The sequence below is a fragment of the Lepisosteus oculatus genome, chromosome 3, assembly GCF_040954835.1.
Source record: "Lepisosteus oculatus isolate fLepOcu1 chromosome 3, fLepOcu1.hap2, whole genome shotgun sequence".
NCBI classification, from domain to species: domain Eukaryota; kingdom Metazoa; phylum Chordata; class Actinopteri; order Semionotiformes; family Lepisosteidae; genus Lepisosteus; species Lepisosteus oculatus.
Window position 1 is genome coordinate 9,088,255 of NC_090698.1, and position 19,826 is coordinate 9,108,080.

General features: G+C 48.9%; 2 protein-coding genes across 16 annotated transcripts in view; one reads left to right on the top strand and one right to left on the bottom strand.

The window, feature by feature from the left end:
* Positions 1 to 1,040: 1,040 nt before the first annotated feature.
* trip6 (thyroid hormone receptor interactor 6) lies at positions 1,041 to 19,411 on the bottom strand. 13 transcript variants are annotated; one of them, XM_069186650.1, is made up of 11 exons: positions 19,196 to 19,411; positions 15,723 to 15,772; positions 12,023 to 12,230; positions 10,516 to 10,670; positions 9,088 to 9,201; positions 7,578 to 8,195; positions 6,805 to 6,895; positions 6,430 to 6,599; positions 5,361 to 5,539; positions 4,710 to 4,830; positions 1,041 to 4,549 (listed from the first exon to the last, which is right to left on the bottom strand). In XM_069186650.1, the coding sequence occupies exons 3-11, from the start codon at positions 12,225 to 12,227 to the stop codon at positions 4,418 to 4,420; spliced, it is 1,785 nt and encodes a 594-aa protein (XP_069042751.1). In that variant the 5' UTR covers positions 12,228 to 12,230; positions 15,723 to 15,772; positions 19,196 to 19,411; the 3' UTR covers positions 1,041 to 4,417. The 13 variants fall into 13 exon arrangements, with proteins under 13 accessions (XP_069042751.1, XP_069042754.1, XP_069042756.1 ...); XM_069186653.1 differs by lacking the exon at positions 19,196 to 19,411 and adding an exon at positions 17,621 to 17,912; XM_069186655.1 differs by lacking the exon at positions 19,196 to 19,411 and adding an exon at positions 16,810 to 17,600.
* The window catches only part of bcl6b (BCL6B transcription repressor), a 30,093-nt gene continuing 22,579 nt past the window's right edge, over positions 12,313 to 19,826 (top strand). Inside the window, exon 1 of one of the 3 annotated variants that reach the window (XM_006627369.3) lies at positions 12,313 to 14,032. In XM_006627369.3, coding sequence (XP_006627432.3) covers positions 13,610 to 14,032 — 423 coding nt within the window. In that variant the 5' untranslated portion in view covers positions 12,313 to 13,609. Of the gene's footprint in view, positions 14,033 to 18,232; positions 18,322 to 19,826 lie in introns of those variants that run through there. The other 2 variants (XM_015340562.2, XM_015340561.2) reach the window with 2 other exon arrangements.

The window sequence follows — 19,826 nt, forward strand, 5'->3', positions numbered from 1 at the left end:
AAGGGTATCAGATTGTTCATCCCTCAGTTTAATTTCCTGTATTCACACTGGGGGGTACGGATTGCGGGGTGTATTTTCCTACAGCAGTGGTTCCCAATCCTGGTCCAGGTGACCCACACACCTGTTGGATTTTGTTCTAGCCGTGCCCTCACTGAAATCCCATCAAATCCTTCATTGACCTAATAATCATAAGATTAATGTGAACTTTTTGTTCCCATGTCAGAGCTTTAACTGTTGTGTTTCGTAAGTGAAATAAAATCCCAAACTTGTGCCTATAAACAAAACGCAAATATTCATTTGATGCATCTTCTTCGATCAAGTAAGGCTTCAGTTATCTCATGAAGGTGGGAGGGAAAGAAAAACCAGCAGGTGTGTATGGGTCACCAGGACTGGGAACCATTGGACTAGAGGGACAGCAGGTGAATTCTAGAAGTTCTTAAATTCTTGTCTTTCTTTATTAAGAGAGCAGGGGGAGATTTAAATTGAAGGCAGCTTCAGATTTTTTAAATTAAATGTAAATACAGGAAGCTAAACGTACCAGTGGCTGTAAATGAGGATTAAATTAACAGGTCATTTAATCACTGACTTTGATCCACTTTCACCGAAGGTATAAATGATACATCGACAGGAACTCCTAACTCTTTTGCAGAAGTAGAAACAGATTTCATGGAAATCCTGTCTAGCTTCTTGATCCCTGAAAAAAGGGCTTACTCAGCTAGTGATCGATGAGCCTAACTGATTAAGAGTACAGTGGGAACCAAACCTAGAAGACAAAGAATCTTGGAGAAGCAGGTGCGAAAGTCAGTACTATAACGCAGTCTTTTCTGTGAGCCTTAGACAACTTCTAGCTTGGTTGCAAGGAGAATGGGTGATCCCTTTTAGCAACCACCTGCTGTTCAGAGAGCCGTTACTGATCTCTTTCTGCGTCTTAGGGGCTGGCCTTCCTCATATCAGACAGGACCTCTTCCTTCTGGGCTTCAGATGCTGTTGAGGAAAGCAAGCAAACAGAAAGCTCACACACACACACACAGAAAACTGGGTGACTGCCAAACATGTCTTTATTAACCAACAACTGTGTGCTCTTTTCACACCAATGAGGAGCTCCCCTCTTAGCATCACATGCCTGTTTCTGATCAAGGCCACCTGCTCCAGTCCCTGCTGGCAGGAATCCCGCAGGTTCTACAGGCACTTTTGATTTTAGAGCTGATTCAGGTCTTAAAAAGGTGATTCAGACATCTTATCCAAATGTAAGTATACTTGATTATTGCTGTGACATAAGATTAGTAAGCCAGAGGACCCTGGGCACCCTGAGGCTTGGAGCTTCCCACTCCTGGACTAGATGATGGACTGACATTGTAACCATGTGCCTAACCCCTCCACAAAGGGGCAGGATGGTGAAGCATGGACTCCACAAGCAGCATGCTGCCACAGAGGCACAAGCTCTGGCTAGCCCTGTGTAATGCATCACCATTTCCAACTGGCTGTGGAGTTACAGTACCACCAAGTATTTTGCAATCCTTGAGCGTATCTGAATTGACATATTAGCCAGGTCTGCTGTTGCCTTCATCTACCCACCTGTGGCATGTGCGCCAAGTTTTAGGGTGAAGCAACTTGTATTAGCCATCTGTCCAAGAGTGCAGTGCACAGGGGTGAAAAAGACCCGATTTAATACTATTTCACAGCCCCTACAAATCAAGCATACTGGGCCGTTCCTACTACTCTGAAGGGCTCTGGTCTCTCTTCTAAAGTACACTATTATCTAATGTTTTGCTTGGACAGTATATAACTGAACACTGACTACTAGATCATATCGCAAGGCTCAGTATTCAGCTACACCTCACCACTGGCATGAAGGACCGGGTGTAATGGTCCCAGGCACTAATTGAGTAATTCAAATAAGGGAATTAAGAGCTCAAAGTGGGAAAGAAGAAGTGAAATACCTGGTTTCCATAATTACTTACATGGCTAAACTAATTAATGGACTGACAGAACCAATTCTATCCTTCCCCAATGTTTTCAAGTAAGACCTCAGAGGTTCTGGTCCTCATGAGGGACGTGAGACTTAATTTGTGGTGGAAATGGTGAGCTCCTTTCACAGTTTAGGACAATAAAAACAATGAATTAATTACCTTAAACAATTAAATGGATCACTTAAGAAAAGACTGAATAAAACTGAGAAAATACAATAGGGAAGGGTCAATTTTAAGAGACCAATAGAGCCTGCTGAACTGCAGCCTAGCTGGACTGGAGTCCTACCTGCAGCTCTGACTTTACTACAGAATTGCTAAATCCCATATGACCAAGAACACAGCTGCATCCACTGTTCGATGACCAACACCACACCATTTTTTGTTTTTTAAAAAGGGCTTTTGCCCCCCCTTTAATGTTAATATTTGCAAGATAGGCTCCATTACTCTTTAAATTAATTGTGCTTCTGTAACGTTAAACATCATCCGTGAAGTTTTCCCAGGAACATCAGTGACAGTGGTTCAGTTTGATCTACGTAACACTTTAAAGGAGAGAAACCAAGTGCTGAGATATTTCCAATACCTTCACAGCATCTTGAGAACCCCACAGGCCTACTGGCATCCCCTGGACTTGAACCTGCAACCCCCAGGCTTGACCAGCATTGTGTGATAAAGCTGTTCAGTCTCCTACTTCATTATACATTCAATAGTACATGAGGTGAAACAATACTGCCTAAGTCTTGGCTATTTGCACACAACCTGTCTTCACCGTTAGCAGGCCTCTATCTAATGTAACATCTTAAATCAGACTGGCTCTTACTTGTCAACTTTACCATTGCCATCGGATGGGGATGATGGCACTTCCAATGCCAAGCTGAAACCAGCTCAGATCACCAGCTATTCAGAGTACAAGGAATAAAAACATATTAAGAAATTGACCTGTTTTTCCACCCACCATCCACCACCCAGCAGATGGCTGAGCAAAATCCTTCAGTTAAGATCCATCTTCTAATGCATTTCTAGCAGGTTAAATCAAATTAGAAAAGAAAAACATCCCTTATCGTAAATGCACCCACTGTCCCCAATCGATATAGCATGACATGCTGTATAAGAGATAATTAACCGACCGTACAGTACCTTGTTAAATTCCATGCAGCTGTGGTTGGCTATAAGAGAATATGCCCCGGGCGAGCTATAAAACAAATCGGTACCTATTCGCTGCCGTCGTACCTTCACAAAACCCCCCACACCCACCCCGAGCGCCTTTCAGGGTACACGGCCCCTTGCGGGGACCAGTCATTTCATCCAGGAGGCAGCAGGCGTGGGGCAGAGCTTCACCGTCTTCGGGCTGCCTGCCGCGTGCGATGGGGACCCCAGGCCCCACAGGTTCGGAGGTGGACAGACGGATGGACGGAGGGAGGGTCGGACAGGCAGGCAGGAAGACGGGGATCAGGGACCTGGGCCCTTCTCGAAGCTCTCTCGCTCCACGGCCGACTGCTTCCGGAACAGGGCATTGCCCATCTGACAGCCAGAGGAGCCTCCTGCCCTGGCAGGAGAGTCCCGATCCAGATCCAAGCAGAAAAGTAAGGCGTCCACCCCCAGCCAACACCACTCACCCAGTCTCCCCCATACTCTACTATCCCGTTAACAGAAGCCACCCAGGGCAGTGGACTCTCCTGGTGTGCCTTTCCTCCCCTCTGCTGCCCCCCTCCAAATCCCCATCAGCAGCTCAGGACGTCCCACCAGTGCACCCGACCTGCCCCGCTGCTCCGGGATCGGAGAGGAGGGGCGACAGCAGGGTTTCCAGGGCTCCTGGCCTGCCACAGCCCTGCTCAGGTACGAGAGGGCTGAAAAACAGCGGTGGTGGTGAAGCCCGGTTCAGATCAGGAATGATCCAGCTCGTTCCGAGGTCAGGCCAGAAAGAAAACCGGAAAGAAGATCCCGCGGCTCCGAGGCCCTGCCGCGAGATGCCCGGCTCCAGGGAGCAGCGCCGGGATGAGAGCTCAGCCTCCTGGCACACAGTCTGTCGAACGCCGGGGGAGGCGAAATGTTTTCGATCCCCCCTTTCCATATGGTAGGGAAAAGCGGCAGGGGGTTATTTACATGCCCCGGAGGGGGGGACAGTTGTAGGACACAGAGAAATGCCGGTGTAAGAGCCTCACACGGGACACAGCCAGCGCCACTTATCCGATCACAGAGCTTCTACCAGGAGTCTGCAGAGGTGTCTCTCTCCCGAGAATCCGCAGCCTCGACACAGGATCCGGCAGATCCCTGCACATGGCACACGCGTCGCGGTTGAGCCCGGTTCAGCTGTGCAGTTTCAGGGGGCGGGGGCTGGGGGACGACTGGGGTCCTGATCCATGTGGTTCTGAGAGCAGGAGGCTCGAGCCACGACTCTGCCGTTGTGGGGGGGTGGGGTGGAGTGGGGTGGGGAGGATAATAGTGGGAGGTCAGCAGTCGGTGGATATTTTGGCAGACAGGTCCTGAATCCGGCGCGCGCTGCAGCTCTTGCACAGGATGTGCCCGTCCAGGGGGTAACAGCCGCGCCCCTCCCCCTCGGACGACAGCAGCAGACCACACTCCTGTGAGAGAAGCACAGAGGGAGGCCCCCTGTCAGTAACGTACAGATCTGGGGCACTCCTGAACAAGGAGCTTGGCCACCCCCCCCATCCCCCCTGCCTCTTGGTGCATCGAGCCCACGCCGATCCAAGCGCTCTCCCCGGGTCCCGGACACGCCCTCACCTCGCACGTGTAGCAGTTCACGTGGAAGCTGCGGTCCAGAGCCACGATCCGCACCGTCTCCTCCTGGCCCGGCTCAGGCATGATGGCCTGGTTGCACACCGAGCAGCGCGGGGCAAACTTCCTGAACGAGATGGAGGAGAGAGATGGTTAAGAGAAAGAAAGAGGTTAAGATAGGAAAGGAGTAGAAGGAGCACAGACGAAGTGAGGTGTAAATCAAACAGGACAGCTCGCTCACTAAAAGAAACTACGAGTACAAAGAAAAGGGGGAGGATCCAGACCATCAGAGTGGTCAATGCAAGTTCAGAGAGAGCACATGCATCTTCAATAAGTGACCTCATCTGTGACGACATCAGCAGAACAGCAACCTCATGACTGGGCTGAGTGTGAAAAAGTCATTAAGGTACTGAAGCTACAGCACTCCACAACCGAATCAGAGTTTGTGCTGACCCTGGCTGACCACTGGGGGGAGCTCTACCACACTTTTATAACCCGATTAACTCCTGGCCTCAAAGCAGAGATCCGGCTCCCGGAGGGCAGGTGGATCTGCAGGTTTTCCAAGTCTCCAAGTGCTGGCGCCTAAGAGAAGCTGTTAGATTGGTGCCATTAAGCCGCCGCCGAGCTTGTTTAGGGTGCTACGTGGGGGTCACTGACCGGTGGAAGTCCTCGATGCAGTGGATCTGCGAGGTGGCGTCCACGGTGAAGGGCACGCCGTCCAGGCAGCGGCCGCAGACCACGCAGGTGAAGCAGCGGGGGTGGTAGGCCTTGCCCATGGCCCGCAGGATCCGGTCCAGGACGGGCTGGAGGCACTTGGAGCAGCGCTCCAGCGTGCTCTGCTCAGCCGGGGAGCAGAGGAGAGAGGCAGAGTCAGAATCCACTGTACCGTCCGCACACAGCAGACACTTCCCACCGGCATCACCGAGACAAGGCCTCCTAATAATCCCCCTCTCTGAACTGGCTTCCCCACTCTGTTCTCCTCCCCACTGAGAGCTGGTGGATCATCCAGGGGGGGGCTACACACTGGTGGTGGTGGAGGGGAGTCCTCATTACGTATAAAGCACTGAGCGGAGTGTCCATAGAAGCGCTATATAAGCGTCAGGAATTCTCATCAACATCCAGTGGATTTTACAGGTCTATACAATCAATGTACTACAAGGAGCAATACCATACAATACAGTGCAGCAGACCCGGGGGTGAGCTATGTGCATGCACAGGGCATGCTGTCAATGCAATGCTCTGAAGGGGCCTGTACATCAGAGTTTAAAAGAGTAACAGCAGGAATGTTACATCTGAATCATCAGACTGGGAGTGTAGGGGATGGGAGGCAGCTCTTGTTATCTTGTTGTTCCACTCCTGCGGTTCACTAGTGGAGGCAGTAAGACTGCTAAACAGCCAACCACAGCAGATGCCTGCAATTACCTCCTTGAACTGACAGGTGCACCGGCGCCCTTCTGCCACTTGCACTCTCAGGACACATATGAACAGCGCTAAATACCTCCTATCCTTGTGTTACTTTCGCACAATCTGTAACTGTACTGTAAATTGCAATTGTGCAATTTAGCGCATCCTCATTTTGTTTCCTTTCCGTCCATCTAATCCCTATAAATTCCTGTCCTTCTAGTCTTCTATCCCTCTGAACCAGCTCGCGGACAACAGCGCTGTCTGCCGTACTGTTAGTGCACTGATGAATAAACCTTGATGGACCGATTGGCGCCACACTCACGATGTAGCAGCTCTCGCAGTAGCTCTTCTTGTCCACGGCGTAGAAGGGCTGCCCCCTCAGGCGGGTGTGGCAGGTGATGCAGCTAAAGCAGTCCACGTGGAACACCTGCTCCATGGCCACGCAGCCCGTGCCGTCTCCCAGCACGTTCTCCCCGCAGCGCGCGCAGCGGCCTGCAGGGGGCGACAGCGAGGCGGCCGGGGCCAGAGAGAGAGAGAGAAAGACAGAATTAGGAGGCAGTTCCCGTTCCCGTCAGGTACACACAGCTGCGCACGGGGGGCTGTGGCGGGATTGGTCACGATTATGTATCACAATTTAAATAATGGCCCCCTCCCCACTGCCCCCATGCCTCTCTCCTGGCCTGTCACGGTACCCTACCGAAGTACTCCTCTGCTGGAGGGTGATTCATATCGTATACCAGCTTCTTGGTCAGCCGGTCCAGCTCCTCCTCTGGCCGGGTTATCGCCCCCTGGTGGAGAGGATAGAGATTGAAAAGAAAGCCGCCATCACCGCCAGACGGTGTGATTATACAAAGGCAGGACAAGGTGACACACTTCCAGAAGTCACTTCTCCCCTCCTCAGACCCTGAGCACGTGTCCTTTGTTTAGGCAGCAGCTATATCACCCTAAACCTGGCAGCCCCAATGAAGCTCAGCATCTGAGAGCCTGTCCAGTACCTGGATGGGAGACCTCCTGGGAAAGCTGAGGCTGCTGCTGGAAGAAGTGTTAGTGGGACCAGAAGGGGGTGCTCACCCTGCGGTCTGTGTGGCTCCAAATGCCCCAGTATAGGAACTGTGCAGTCCTTCAGATGAGACGTAAAACCAAGGCCCTGACCTTCGGTGGTCATTAAAAATCCCAGGGCTTTTCTTGAAAACAGTAGGGGTGTTATTCCGACATCCTAGCCAAATTTCCCCCTGGCCTTTATCAATCATGGCCTCCTAATAATCCCCATCTCTGAACTGGCTTCATCACTCTGTTCTCTTCCCCACTGAGAGCTGGTGTGTGGGGAGAGTACTGGCGCATCATCCAGGTGGGGCTGCACACTGGTGGTGACAGTGGGATTCCCCATTAACTGTAAAGCACTCTGAGTGGAGTGTCCAGAAAAGCGCTGTAGAAGTGTAATATTATTATTAACTATTATTATCATCCTACCTTGTGCTGCTGGTAGCCCTGATTTGGGGCTGGGGGCAGGGCCTCTGGGCTTCTCGTGGGCAGGCTGGTCTGACTGGCTCGAGGGACGGCGGCTGAGGGCGCCCCCCCTCTGTAGCCACTCTCCTGCTCGTCCCGGGGCTGCAGCGGTGGTGGGGGGCGGTACCAGGCCTGTCCCGGGTCAGGATAGCCGGGATTGCGCTCCTGCAGCGGGCGGGAGGCCGGCTGCCGGGGCGGGGAAGGGGCATAGGCCTGCTCGGCCTGCCGACCAGTCTGGGAATAGGTGCTGACGGGCTGCGCGGTCTTGACCTGGATGCTGAATCGGGGCCCCGTGGGGGTGGAGGCGGTGGTGTAGGAGGCCGGCACGGGCTGGGGGTACGGCTTCGCGCCCTGAGAGGAGTAAGGGTAGGCCTGCTGGGCACTGCCGGGGCTGTACTGGGAGGACTGGGGGGATTGGCTGGAAGAGACAGGCGAGCCGCTGGCATACTGGGGCGCGCGGTGGTACTGCGCCGAAGCGTGGTGGTAGGCAGGTGTCGGCTTGCCCTGCGCAGAGGCGCCTGGCTGCATTGTGGGCTTGTAGCGGTCTGCCTGCTGCTTGGCGTAAGGCATGTTGTCGTACACCTGCAACGGAAACGCAGATCATGAGAACAGGGGCAGGACACGCAGCTCTGTCGCTTACTGATCCAACAATCTCACCTGGCCGTTTCACTGAAGACGCTCCAGCTTGTTCCAGACTCCCTCACCCCTCTGCGTGTCCCGTTCTCAGTATTTACAACCCTTCCCCACAGTCTCCACCCATGTGCAGTGCATCAGCTGAGTTTACCTCTCCTTTTTTGGCCTAGTGCTCTTATTACTATTTGTTCGTTTTGCAATCCCTTGTTGTTTCTAACTACACCTTCAAACCAACCGGTTTCGCAGAGACGTTTTCCAAGCACCAAACCAATGGGAATGTGTTTCTGTCATTTTCCCAGGGTGACGCCCACTGAGTCACTGGCGGAACTACCGTCTGAGTCACTGGCTTGTTGATACCGCGTATCAACAAGCCTTTTTATTTTACTGACCGGATTTGCACTCACGGTTTTGAAAGGAAATCGTGCACAGGTGATCACTCTCTCCCTTCAGGTGTAAATGCAGACAGGCGATCACTCTGAGCTCTTAGTTAAGCCAACAGGGCGTTTGGTGAGTAGATCTTTCTACTCCTCAGCTTGTTTAATGCCTTCACAAACTTAAATTTCCCAGGTTTTCACTACTTAATTTGGCTAATTACAAAAATAAATATCATTAGTCAGTCCATTTATGGTGATGCTCAAATTACTTTTATCCTTTAAATTTTTCAAGCATGGCATTATTGCGGTGAGACACCAGCCTAGTTCCAATTCATATCTAGAAGTCACTTCTGCCCCAGCCTGTGTCTTTATTTACACATTATAACACATGGTCAGTGACTCCAGCGCCCTCTTGTGGTCGCATGAATGTGAACCATTCACTGATGAGAGGGAGGGGGCTCATTCACCTGTGACCGGGAGGTCTGGGGGTGACTCTCCATGTTGACCAGCATGCTGGTGAGAGAGTCGATCTCTGCGTCGATGCTGGACAGTGGCGCCCCCTGTCTGTCGGAGGCACGTGACTGCAGGATGCAAGAGCGAGATTTTCTTTCAGATCTGCTTTGAGATGTGTCGTCAAGACCCCGTTACACTGGACTTTAAATAGCAGTTTAGTCATTTTACTCACCAACCTGTTTAATGCTTTCACAAACCTAAGTTATTATATATATTTACATATATTTGTAATAACAGATTTGCAAACTAAATTCTGAAGTTCTGATGTTTAACTTGAAAGAGATTATATATTAATAACACAAATATGGGCAATATAAGCTTATCTTTCAATAAGGTATAGTGTCTACAGAATGTCTACACTAAACTTTTCCAAAGTAACACAGTTTGTGGCCTAACTGCCTGAAAAAAAAAGGATTTATTTTACCTTTATTTAAACATCCTAACACACCCCCTCTGGGTGAAAAACAAAAGCTGAAATATTCTGAAACTTCGCTGCAGACAAAAACCTACAGAAAAGGGCGGGATAATTGTACACACTCCCAAGTTAGTACATAGCTGGAAGCATCTTTTCCATGAGTTACAGCCATAATTCTGCCAGGAGAGGTCTATACCGATGTAGCAGGCCTAGATACAGCAATGTTTGCCCATTCCTCCTGACACACCTGTACAAGGTAGACAGATTGAGCTAGACCGACCAGATTAAAAAAAAACGTTACTAGAAATATGTGCTTCGTACCCAACATAAAAATAGCTCTTTTAAGTGTGGAATGGAGACACACAGAAGAAGAAAACCGAACCTTGTAGCGCAAAAGTCTGAGACATTCCGCACTGTTCAGCTCTTTCCACTCAATACATTTTCTTCTTACGGCAGAAACAATTCTGTGATGATCTTCAGAAAGGGTTAGCGTGTATCACAAAAATGTTACATCTTTACAGATGTGTGTTGGAACCTGTGACGTTAATGGTAAGCACCGGACAGTAAGTCAATCGTATTGGATTGGCAAAAGTGATTTGACTAGCTAGAACACTTCACATTGGCTGCTTGTGCACCTTGAGCTACTGTGATGACGTTTGGGAGAACTCAAAAAAGGCATTGATCAATGTGAACAACAGATTGCTAAATGACAAACTTGGTCTCTTGCAACCCACACCAAGCTCTACTTTTAACAGTCAAAGTAAAAACAACAACAGTAATAGCAGAAATCACATATGGACGTTTTGAGAAGATTATTCATATGCATATCACACAGATGTAAGATGCCTAATTGTGTCCAACATGCCCAAGACTTTCCACAGCCGTGCATATATTGACAATAAGTACAGTACTGCTTTGACACATCTCTCCCCATTTACCTCCATGTCCAAACTGCTTTGTCTCCTACCTGAAGGTCAAAAGCACTCATCTGGGAGCTCCAAGAAGGTCTCTCCTCTTTGCCTGCAGAGGATGATGGGTAGTAGTGGTCTCCTGACTGGGGGGAGAGTGGGCAGAAGGCCGTTGGCCCAGGGTCCTCCTGGTGCTTGTGAGGCATCATCCCACCTGCCGAGACACACCCACACGTCCCTCACGGCACCGAAAAGCCATTGGTGAAATTTCTCAGATGACAAAGTGCTCCGCATCCTTGTCAACAGTGCTTTCGGGAACAAGACTGGAAGCAAGTGAGCTCGTACCCAAGCAGGAGAGATCGCCCTGCTCTCTGCAGTGGGCTGGATCCCAGCTGGGTACCACAAAGAGACGTGTAGTCGCACACTGTGTCCCGGATCATAGGGTATCGCTCCCATATAAACCTGTTTTAACATGTCGAGAAAACAGTTCCCCAAGCACAGAGCGCTTTGGTTTCTTGTTGATTTTGGAGATATGGAGCAATCCCTTGAAACTCAGCAAAAAGCCAGTTCCTGTGCTGAGCTAGAAGAAGCTTACCGACGTCTAGGCTCTTCAGCCCTAAAGCAGAGTTTGCAGGAGATGCTGATCACAGCAACACAGCCTCTGAAACAGTTCCCATATCAGCATTGTTTAAACAGTGGAGGGTTTGTTTATGCTAGGATTTAAACAACACATCTGGACAAATATTCTTTTCAACAGAAAGGGGATAAAGTAGTGCGCAATAATCACACTTTTACGATCATTAAAGCTCAAAGTGACCAAAATTCTCCTAAATGCAGCAGGCAGCTAACACCTTTTACTATAAATTGACCCAAGGGAGACTCATTGACTTCTAATCCCTATTTATAAAATGGCAGGTGGTTGGAAAAATAAATCTGAACAGAAAGCATTTGAAACTGAACTCTGACAGGACCTCGCTCTGCTTGCAGGGGGACCCCTGGAACCAGCCGTGTTGGCAACGAGAGCAGGGCTCTACTTTTCAAAGGAGCAACAGCCTGACGCTGCAGAGTCCACACGATACAGGCAAAAAAAGTTTACAAATGAGAGGAAGCCATCTGGCCCACCCAGCTCTCTTGCTAGTTCCTTACTAATCAATCAGAGGATCTCATCATCCAGCTGCTTGTACAAAGAAGTAAGTGTACTGGCTTTAAACTACATGTCTGGATAGTTTGTTCCATACCCCCACCACCCTCTGTGTAAAGGTATTCCTCCTGTTTTCCATTTTAAATCAGTGGTCTGGTTTGTGTTTGGCCATTTTCTGCCGGTGTATTATCAGTGTAGCACTGAGCCAAGTTGATAGTCTGGATATCGAAATTAGGGTCTACTGAAATAAAAGCAGTTTCCTTTTTAAAAACAAAATTGTGTATTGAAAATGCCATGATCTAGGAAGATACTGCTTCTTCTCATGGCTGCTTCAGATGGTACTGTATATCACTTTTAATTTGTGGAGCTTCTCATTGTCTGACGGTGCTACATACCTTATGAAAGGAATGAAAGATCTAGCTCACCTGTAGGCCCCGTCGCCATGTATCTGGTTGCCATGCCGACTCCCCCTCCACTGTTCTGGTCGAAGTGGCCGTATTTGGAATTGGTTTCCGCGGCAACCTTTTTGGGCGGTCTGTAGAAGGCCGGACTGGCGCTGGAGACAGAGGCGATTGGCCGCTCTGGGCTTGCCAGAGTCCTCGGGGGCAGCCAAGTGGGCCCTGACATCATCCACTGTTAACGAGGGAGGAAGAGTTTTGTTTTCACGAAAAACTTTTTTTCTTTAAAACCGTTTTCTCTTATCAGAAGTTAAATCACAGGGGAAAATACTGTGGGTTCATCCAAAATCAACACTCTGCTTCAGAATCCTGGCCAAAACCTAAGGAGTAATGGTCCTGGGGGGGCACAGTAGCACTGGAAATGGACCCCCGTTCAGAAAGGCTGGTCAGCTCTGCTTTAAACTACAAGCGACAGACAAGGGAGCTCAGCGTTCATTGTTGTTACACAGACCGTCTCGATTATCTTAAGGTGGCACCGATATAGAGCAGTGTTACAAAAAACAAGAACGAAGGTCTGTCTCAGGGTTTTTCGAACTGCAGTGTTTCTTGTGTCTTCATTGCGATTTTTAGATGCGATGAAGTCGCTTCTGCACTCCTTTGGACACAGCTGAGCGTCCAAGCGCTGGACAGTGCCACCCTCGTCCCCCTCCCCCCCCACCCGGCGTCCCATGCCGGCCAGGCGACCCCGAGACCAGCGCCAGGAACCCCCCCGGCAAACCGGCGGCGCGCCAGAGCAGCGACCTTGGACGGCTCCACGCTCGGCTGCGATATCGCCTCAGACTTCGGACTGACGGGACAACAGCAACAGCGCCAGCGCTGAGTCAGCGCCCATCCACCCGCGGCCGCGGGAGCCCACCGCGACCCCTCCTCGTTTTCCTGCGCTTCTACCGCGAGACCGCATGGGAGCATCCGCGCATTTCAATCAAACCCTTTTGCAGGACACGAGGTACAGATACAGCACAAACACAGCAGATCCATAGCAGGCTGCCATAGGACCAGTAACCAGCTCCGTGGGCGCATCCCACTAAACCATCGACTCTGACACCTCGTCGGCGGGGAAGACTGGTTACCTTGGCGTCTCCACTAGCAACAGGGCTGTCAAACGATCACCGTGTCCCCCCGTGAAAATACTGGATCGGGTCCATTTTTGCACAAGGGGAAATTCACGGTCTCCCTCCCTCTTCATCCCTACCAACAAGACGCTCCACTGGATGTACGCCGAACATCGTGGCTCTCGTCCCCCTGGTCCTGAAGTCTGGGAACCAGGGCGAGGTGGGAGGTGGGGGGGGCACTGAGTAGCTCTGCTTCTGTGGCTCTTCTAAGGCATCATCCACCACAACTGAGCTTCAAAGGGCCAGTCAGAGAGACCTCACAACAATAAGAACTGCCTCGTCAGCACTGTTTGGAAGGAGGGATGGTGGATGGTGTGGCTGTCCACACCTCTTCCTCTGGGGAGGAGGGTTCGGGGAAAATCTGAGGGGTCAGGCCCGGTTCAGGACAGGCTTCCCCTCCCTCTGCCACTGCCACCGGCGCCTCGACTGTCAGTCCCGCCTGATGACTTTTTTTTTCCCCGTCAGAGCACAGACAGTGCGCCCTCCTGCACACGAAGCCGGCTTCTCAAGAGCAACTCGGAGCTGCAAGTCGGCAGGCGCGCAGTACCTTAGCTGTGCCCACTGCACTCCCCTGCCCTTCCTGCTGGGATCCCTCCCTGGGTGCTCGAGGACTCCTGCCCCCAAAGCCTCATTACCCCAGTTTCCAAGCGACAGGCCTCTAAAGGGAACACAGTTCCTGAGCGGACGGCCCCTAGCAAATCTATTTCCAGGCCCGATCGGCTTACACCTTCCCTGCGATGCCCTCTCCATCTCTCTCCAGGCCGACATGAGCGTTAATGCAGTCCTGTGTGACGAGCGCATTCAGAGAGAGGGCACCTTGCAATCTGATCTCTCGCCCTCTGCCTGTCTTCACTCTGCCTCTAAGGTAAGGGATTAGGTCTTAGCAGTGCTTCTGGCAGAGCATACCACGTGTAAGCAGTACCTAAATCTGACAACGGGTACAGGATTCACAATATCAGTGTCAGTCACATAATGTGGCTCCTCCAATGTGCATCATTACAGGAATTTACTGCCAACTGGTACTCAGTGTTTTGATAATGTGCAGCAAGAATTTGACAATTAAGGACTAGTTGCACTACAGCTATGCAATGCAGTGGATCAGGATGGACACAGTTTGAGAAGTAGGTCTGATTGTGTGATTGCTGCTGTTATGGGCAGACAATGAGCCTGAAAGGCAGTTTTGTTTACTGCAGTACATCACCCACCTGAGCATCTCAGCAGCCAACAGGAGCTGTACTTTGTCAGCACTTGCTTCGGTGTTTGACCTTGCTGGTGAGATTTCTACAGAATTGAGTGCCAATTTAAAAGTGTGCCTTGTTAACCTTAATGAGGTTAAAACAAGAAGAGAATTCTGCCAAAATGTGGGAATTGTCAGGTGTGACAGTGTGTGTGCGCTGGTGAATTCAGGGTAAGTGTGAGAGGAGAGGGACAGCAGTGGCTCTAGCAGTGTCTCCAGTACAGTCAGGTGTGACAGTGTGTGTGTGTGCTGGTGAATTCAGGGTGAGTGTGAGAGCAGAGGGACAGCAGTGGCTCTAGCAGTGTCTACAGCACAGTCAAATGTGGCATTTAATTAACAGTATTAAAGTATATGAAAGGATAAGTTTCTTTTACAAGAATCCATGTTCTTTTGTAAGATGACTTAACATTAGTTAAGATTAGCATGCAGTAAACATTACCAACAGGTGAACAAAAGGTTACTAATTAAATAGACTTCCCCAGATATCAAAATGAACACAAAGCTGTCAGTGCTTAATTTCTTTAACCAAATCGGGAGATTACTATATGGCGAATCTATCAAGTTTATAAACCGACAATAGCGAAGGAAATTCCCATCTTACTAGACTGAAAATGTGTAAACTACTCCCACGGCCGTCTCCACTAAAGTCTACGTTTAAAATCAGAAACTTGTTTATCCTAAAACCTATGTGCCCTAAATATAATCTCGGCACTTCACTCCACTAAGGTCTACGATTCAGTCAGAAACGTGTTTATGATGAAAACCAACGGTTCCTAAATATAATATCAGCGCCTCACTGCCCTTTTAGTAATATCAGGAAATGTGAATCGCTACAGCCAAGCAGGCTCGCCTCGCCGCACGACCACACGCAGACACCGACCACGCAGGCACACTCGAGCCCGGCGTCAGCTAGGCCCAACGCAATCTCATTATGTAAAAGGCGAGTTAAGTTCAAAGCAGTAATAATACTAAACTTGCTTTGAAAATGAGTTAAGCATACAAACATAGAAACCGCCTCTTTGGGCACAGCTGACAAGGGAGAAAATATCGATGTGATTGTAATAAAGAGTCGAGCCCAAGGCTGCGCTCGATTACCAGTGTTTTTCAAATTGATTCAACCAGTTGCGCTCTGACCCGCCGGGGCTGTTTTTCGTTGCAATATTTACACTTTCTTGCGCGTCGTAAAGGCACACGACTACGTGACTGGGTCTATGCATCTAGTCCACGTCTTCTGTCAATAAATTATTTTTTTTAGCAGCAACGGGAAGCGTTTCTGCTAACCAGCCGTAACAACAGTTAATCATTTTGAAAGTCTTACCTTAAAAAACAAGTCCCTCCTTTTCGTTCTCCGACTTCTTTATTATTTCTCTGCAAAAGAAAGATATACACGATATTGCCTCCTCTGTCTTTCAATCATTTGGGTCAACATGAAAAAGCTTTCAATAGGGCAGTTATTCGGTGTTTTTGGATCAGCTAGTTTGCATTTGCATTGCCCGATTCCAATAAACTGATTTAGTTTTTGAAGTGCATTGTTTATTCATAACTGACCAAGACTAGATGTTGGATTTTTTTAAAAAAAAGAGCGATTTCCCCCCACATGACAAGTTAAGATCAGCAACTTACTAAACGCCAATTCTAAAACGAGTTTTATTTTCCCCGGCACGTTTCACTAAACGTTCTCCAGACACTAACCCGACACCTACTCCGTCTTATCGTTTTTCAACCGCAGGGCTTACAATATAAACGATATAAATAAAACTTCTCTCCTTTTTTTTCTACCCCGACTTTGAAAGTTTTTTTAAGGATCCTGCCTCTACTTTCCAGGCCTATTTCGTCACCGTTTTCCAATTGCGTCACCGCCCTGAGACGTGGTTCTGTGGTCGAGATGGGTTGCTACTCTGGACACTGACAGGCCGAGGGTGTAGCTGCCCCGTGCGCCAAAAATGAGCTTTACATAGAAGAAAGAAATTCATAAACAGGCTTAAGTTTTTTTTTTTTGTAGCATCATGAAGGATATAACCGAAGCCATATAGGGTGTTAAACCGAACTGAATAGCTATATACGATTATACTTTATTGCCCGATTTATCAGAAAATTGTTTTGAAGGCATGGGATGTTTTACAAACAGAGAGGCTTACAAAAAAACATACAAACACTACACGAAAAATCAATATAACATGACATAAAAGACGTCAACCCATACATCAGTCATTACACGTCCTTCCCACCGGATTTTGCAAAGCTTACGAGAACCTGTCAGCTTCCTGGCCCACGATCACCCTGAGCCTCGATAACTGCACACTCCCTCCTCACTGAGCACACACCACTCATCGCACTCGCCCAAAGACCAACGCTCCGTTATTGATCGAGTCCTCTGAATCTGGGGAAAAGGCATGGCTCATTACGTTAGGCCCGCCGTGGGGGAGGCGGGACTCTTCATGCAGAACAAGCGAGGGGTCAGAGGAGACCCCAGCAGCCGGTCCCTGTGCACCCCGGGTGTAAGCAGCTCCAGAGCTCTGCTCTCGGGGCCGCCCTGCTGACTGAGAGCACGTCCTGCCAAGTCTGGACATCTCCGCCTTTTGTTGCACAGACCGACTGTTATACCAGACGATTATTCGACACACTCTGTTCACACAAAATCTGACAACTGGTACAATAACAAATTGCAAACTGTGGAGCAAGTAAATTTGCTGTTGTACTTTATCGCAAGTATAGTTAACATGTATTTTCAAAGACAGATTGTGATCTACGTATATTCTCTGATATAAACAGTCCTGGGAGCACCAGTAACCCAGCCGCTGACGACTCGTTTACTCCATTGTCACCATGAAATAAACGCGAAACCATCTGCAATATCACCTCATTAAAATAGGTCTGAACCTCACAAGATCGAACCGCTGAACCCCAAATTAACTGTGTGTGTGTTTTACAGAAAAGGTGGATGAATTAGCACCTGTTACAGAACTTGAATATTACAGCTTTGAAAATGCGCCATTGACAGTTCCGTCAACTGCAATATGGCTCAGTATTTCTAAACGTTTTGCAAGAGAACCCTTGTTCTTCTAAATCCCTTGATCCTTCACGATTGTGAATTAGCACTGTCAGGAGTTTGTTTCTAATTTATAGTACTAAAAACCAAGGGTTTTGCTTAAAATCTGTTTACTTCTTCTTATGGGGGAAAAAGGCGTCTTTTGGATATCATGTGTGGATACCAACCAGGTGAATCCAGGTGAAATTAAATTTCGATGATATTGCTGGAAGCCGCACACGCCGGTTGACTAGTCATTACGAGAACAAGAAGAGAAATCTATCTGCTTACTTTCACCTTCCCCACGGCGAGCGCACACACACACAAACCACCACACAACCCACGCTTCACTAAAAATACACTGACACCCAAGTTCCGTAGTACCAAGATCCAAAATTTCCCCGAAAGACCCCCGAACTGTACGAGAAACGCCAGCCGACCCCCGAATAAAAGCACTGAGAGTTTAAAATTACATCAACCTCTGCCAACACGCTTCTGAGAAATTGCGCTGAGATCAGCGTGTTTACCCGGGGAGGGACATGTGACATTCATTTTAAGCAGGTTGTACTACACAAAGTGAAGAGAGGGGTGCTTAAGGGTGAAGGGGATTAAGAAACTTTCCCCGAAATATACTTGTCTTTTGCCGATAGGCGTGAGTCGCTTTCAATTCAGCTATTATTACAAACTTTGGGTGAAAATGAAAAACAGAAACACTTTAACGCTGATCTGCCGTGACAAGAAAGTAGGGGCACCCCTACGGCTGGCGAGAGTGTGACGCGCCGCTACTTGGGTTCTCAGAATTGAGCTCTTGCTGTTTCTTGGAATATTATTTCCTCAAAAGCCGGCGAGGCAGCTGGTTCTAGGAATTTAGGCCACGCTGTTTAACCAGGTGATGTATCACTCCGTCTCTGTCTATATAACATGCCCTGTCGCTTTGCTGTAGTCCTTGAAAAACACATCTTGGGAGAACGCAACGAGCTGAACTGGGGAGCATTTTTTTTGTTACAGTTCCAACTATTGGAGAGGACAGAATTGAAATCAGTTTTTCGAAGTTTATTTGAATGTCTCTTACTTTTTTTGTTAATGATGCTGCTGTGTGTTTGTGGGGAATCCGGCGGTTTAGAAAACGTCACAACTCTCAAGTTTGTTACCAGACTTGTTTCTGTTGCTAATCTCGAGTGGTTAAATGTGAGAAGGCGGGTGTCCTTCATTAATTGTTTTTACCTAAAATATTCTGGCTGCCGCTGAGAAATACACAGAACTTATTTTTAATTTCTTTTGTCATTTTTGTCATTCTGACGTTGTGTAATTTTTTTGCGAAACGCTTGTTACGTTTTCAGTGACGCTTTTGGACGTCCATGCAAGATGTGGTCTTTGCAAGAGGAATACAGTAGAGTCAGGTGCATGTCTGCCTGGGTGATTTATATATTTAGATTACTGGGCTTTGATGCGTTTTTCAACAGAAAGGGTGGCCCTGTACATAAACATAGACTTGTTTACACCTTTCCGAGGGCATTGACATACGAAACGTTTTATTCTTTTTTTATTTCTTATGTCCGGGCTTCTAAGATGAGCTAGGAGTCTGTGTTTACTTAGTCCTATATCTTTTTCACAAATCGTTCCCGTTTACCTGCCTTGAGTCGAGACCGTAAGGTTGCTCCGAGCTAATCGTCTGTGCGACTTTATCCCTGTCTCGGTCCCTCTCTGCTCGCGTTGCTCACGGTATTTACAGCAATCAGACGACATTGCGAAAGCGCACTGACCTCAGATACTCTTTGCACAGCCGCGTCTCTCCGATCTGGAAGACCGCCAAGCGCGCCGGAGCGCCCGGCCTCCTTGTGAGATTGTAGCGGAGAGTGTGAGGAGGCGCTTGTATCTTTTGTACCGCAGACTGCCGATCGCGCACTGAAAAAACCACGGAGCTACTGGAAACGACGCCACTGAACTGACAAGCCGTGTTACAAAAACAAAATCTTTATTTTTGGCAGTGTAACTTCGCCACGGCTCGGTGTAATTGGTCTTCCCCCCCCCCCCACTCGTCTTGGAGTTTACTCCCACACTGCAGTCCAGCAGTCGCAAAATATGCAGCAGCTGCTGAATCTTTAAAACTGAATTAACCACTGAACTACTGAACACATTGCAGCCCGGCGCTCTCACACTGTGCCACTGAACACACTGTAGCCTGGCACCCTAACACTGAACACACTGCAGCCCGGCACTCTCACACTGTGACACTGAACACACTGTGGCGCGGCACTCTCACACTGTGACACTGAACACACTGCAGCCCGGCACTGTGATACTGAACACACTGCAGCCTGGCACTCTGTCACTGAGATACTGAACACACTGCAGCCTGGCACTCTGACACTGAATACACTGCGGCGTGGCACT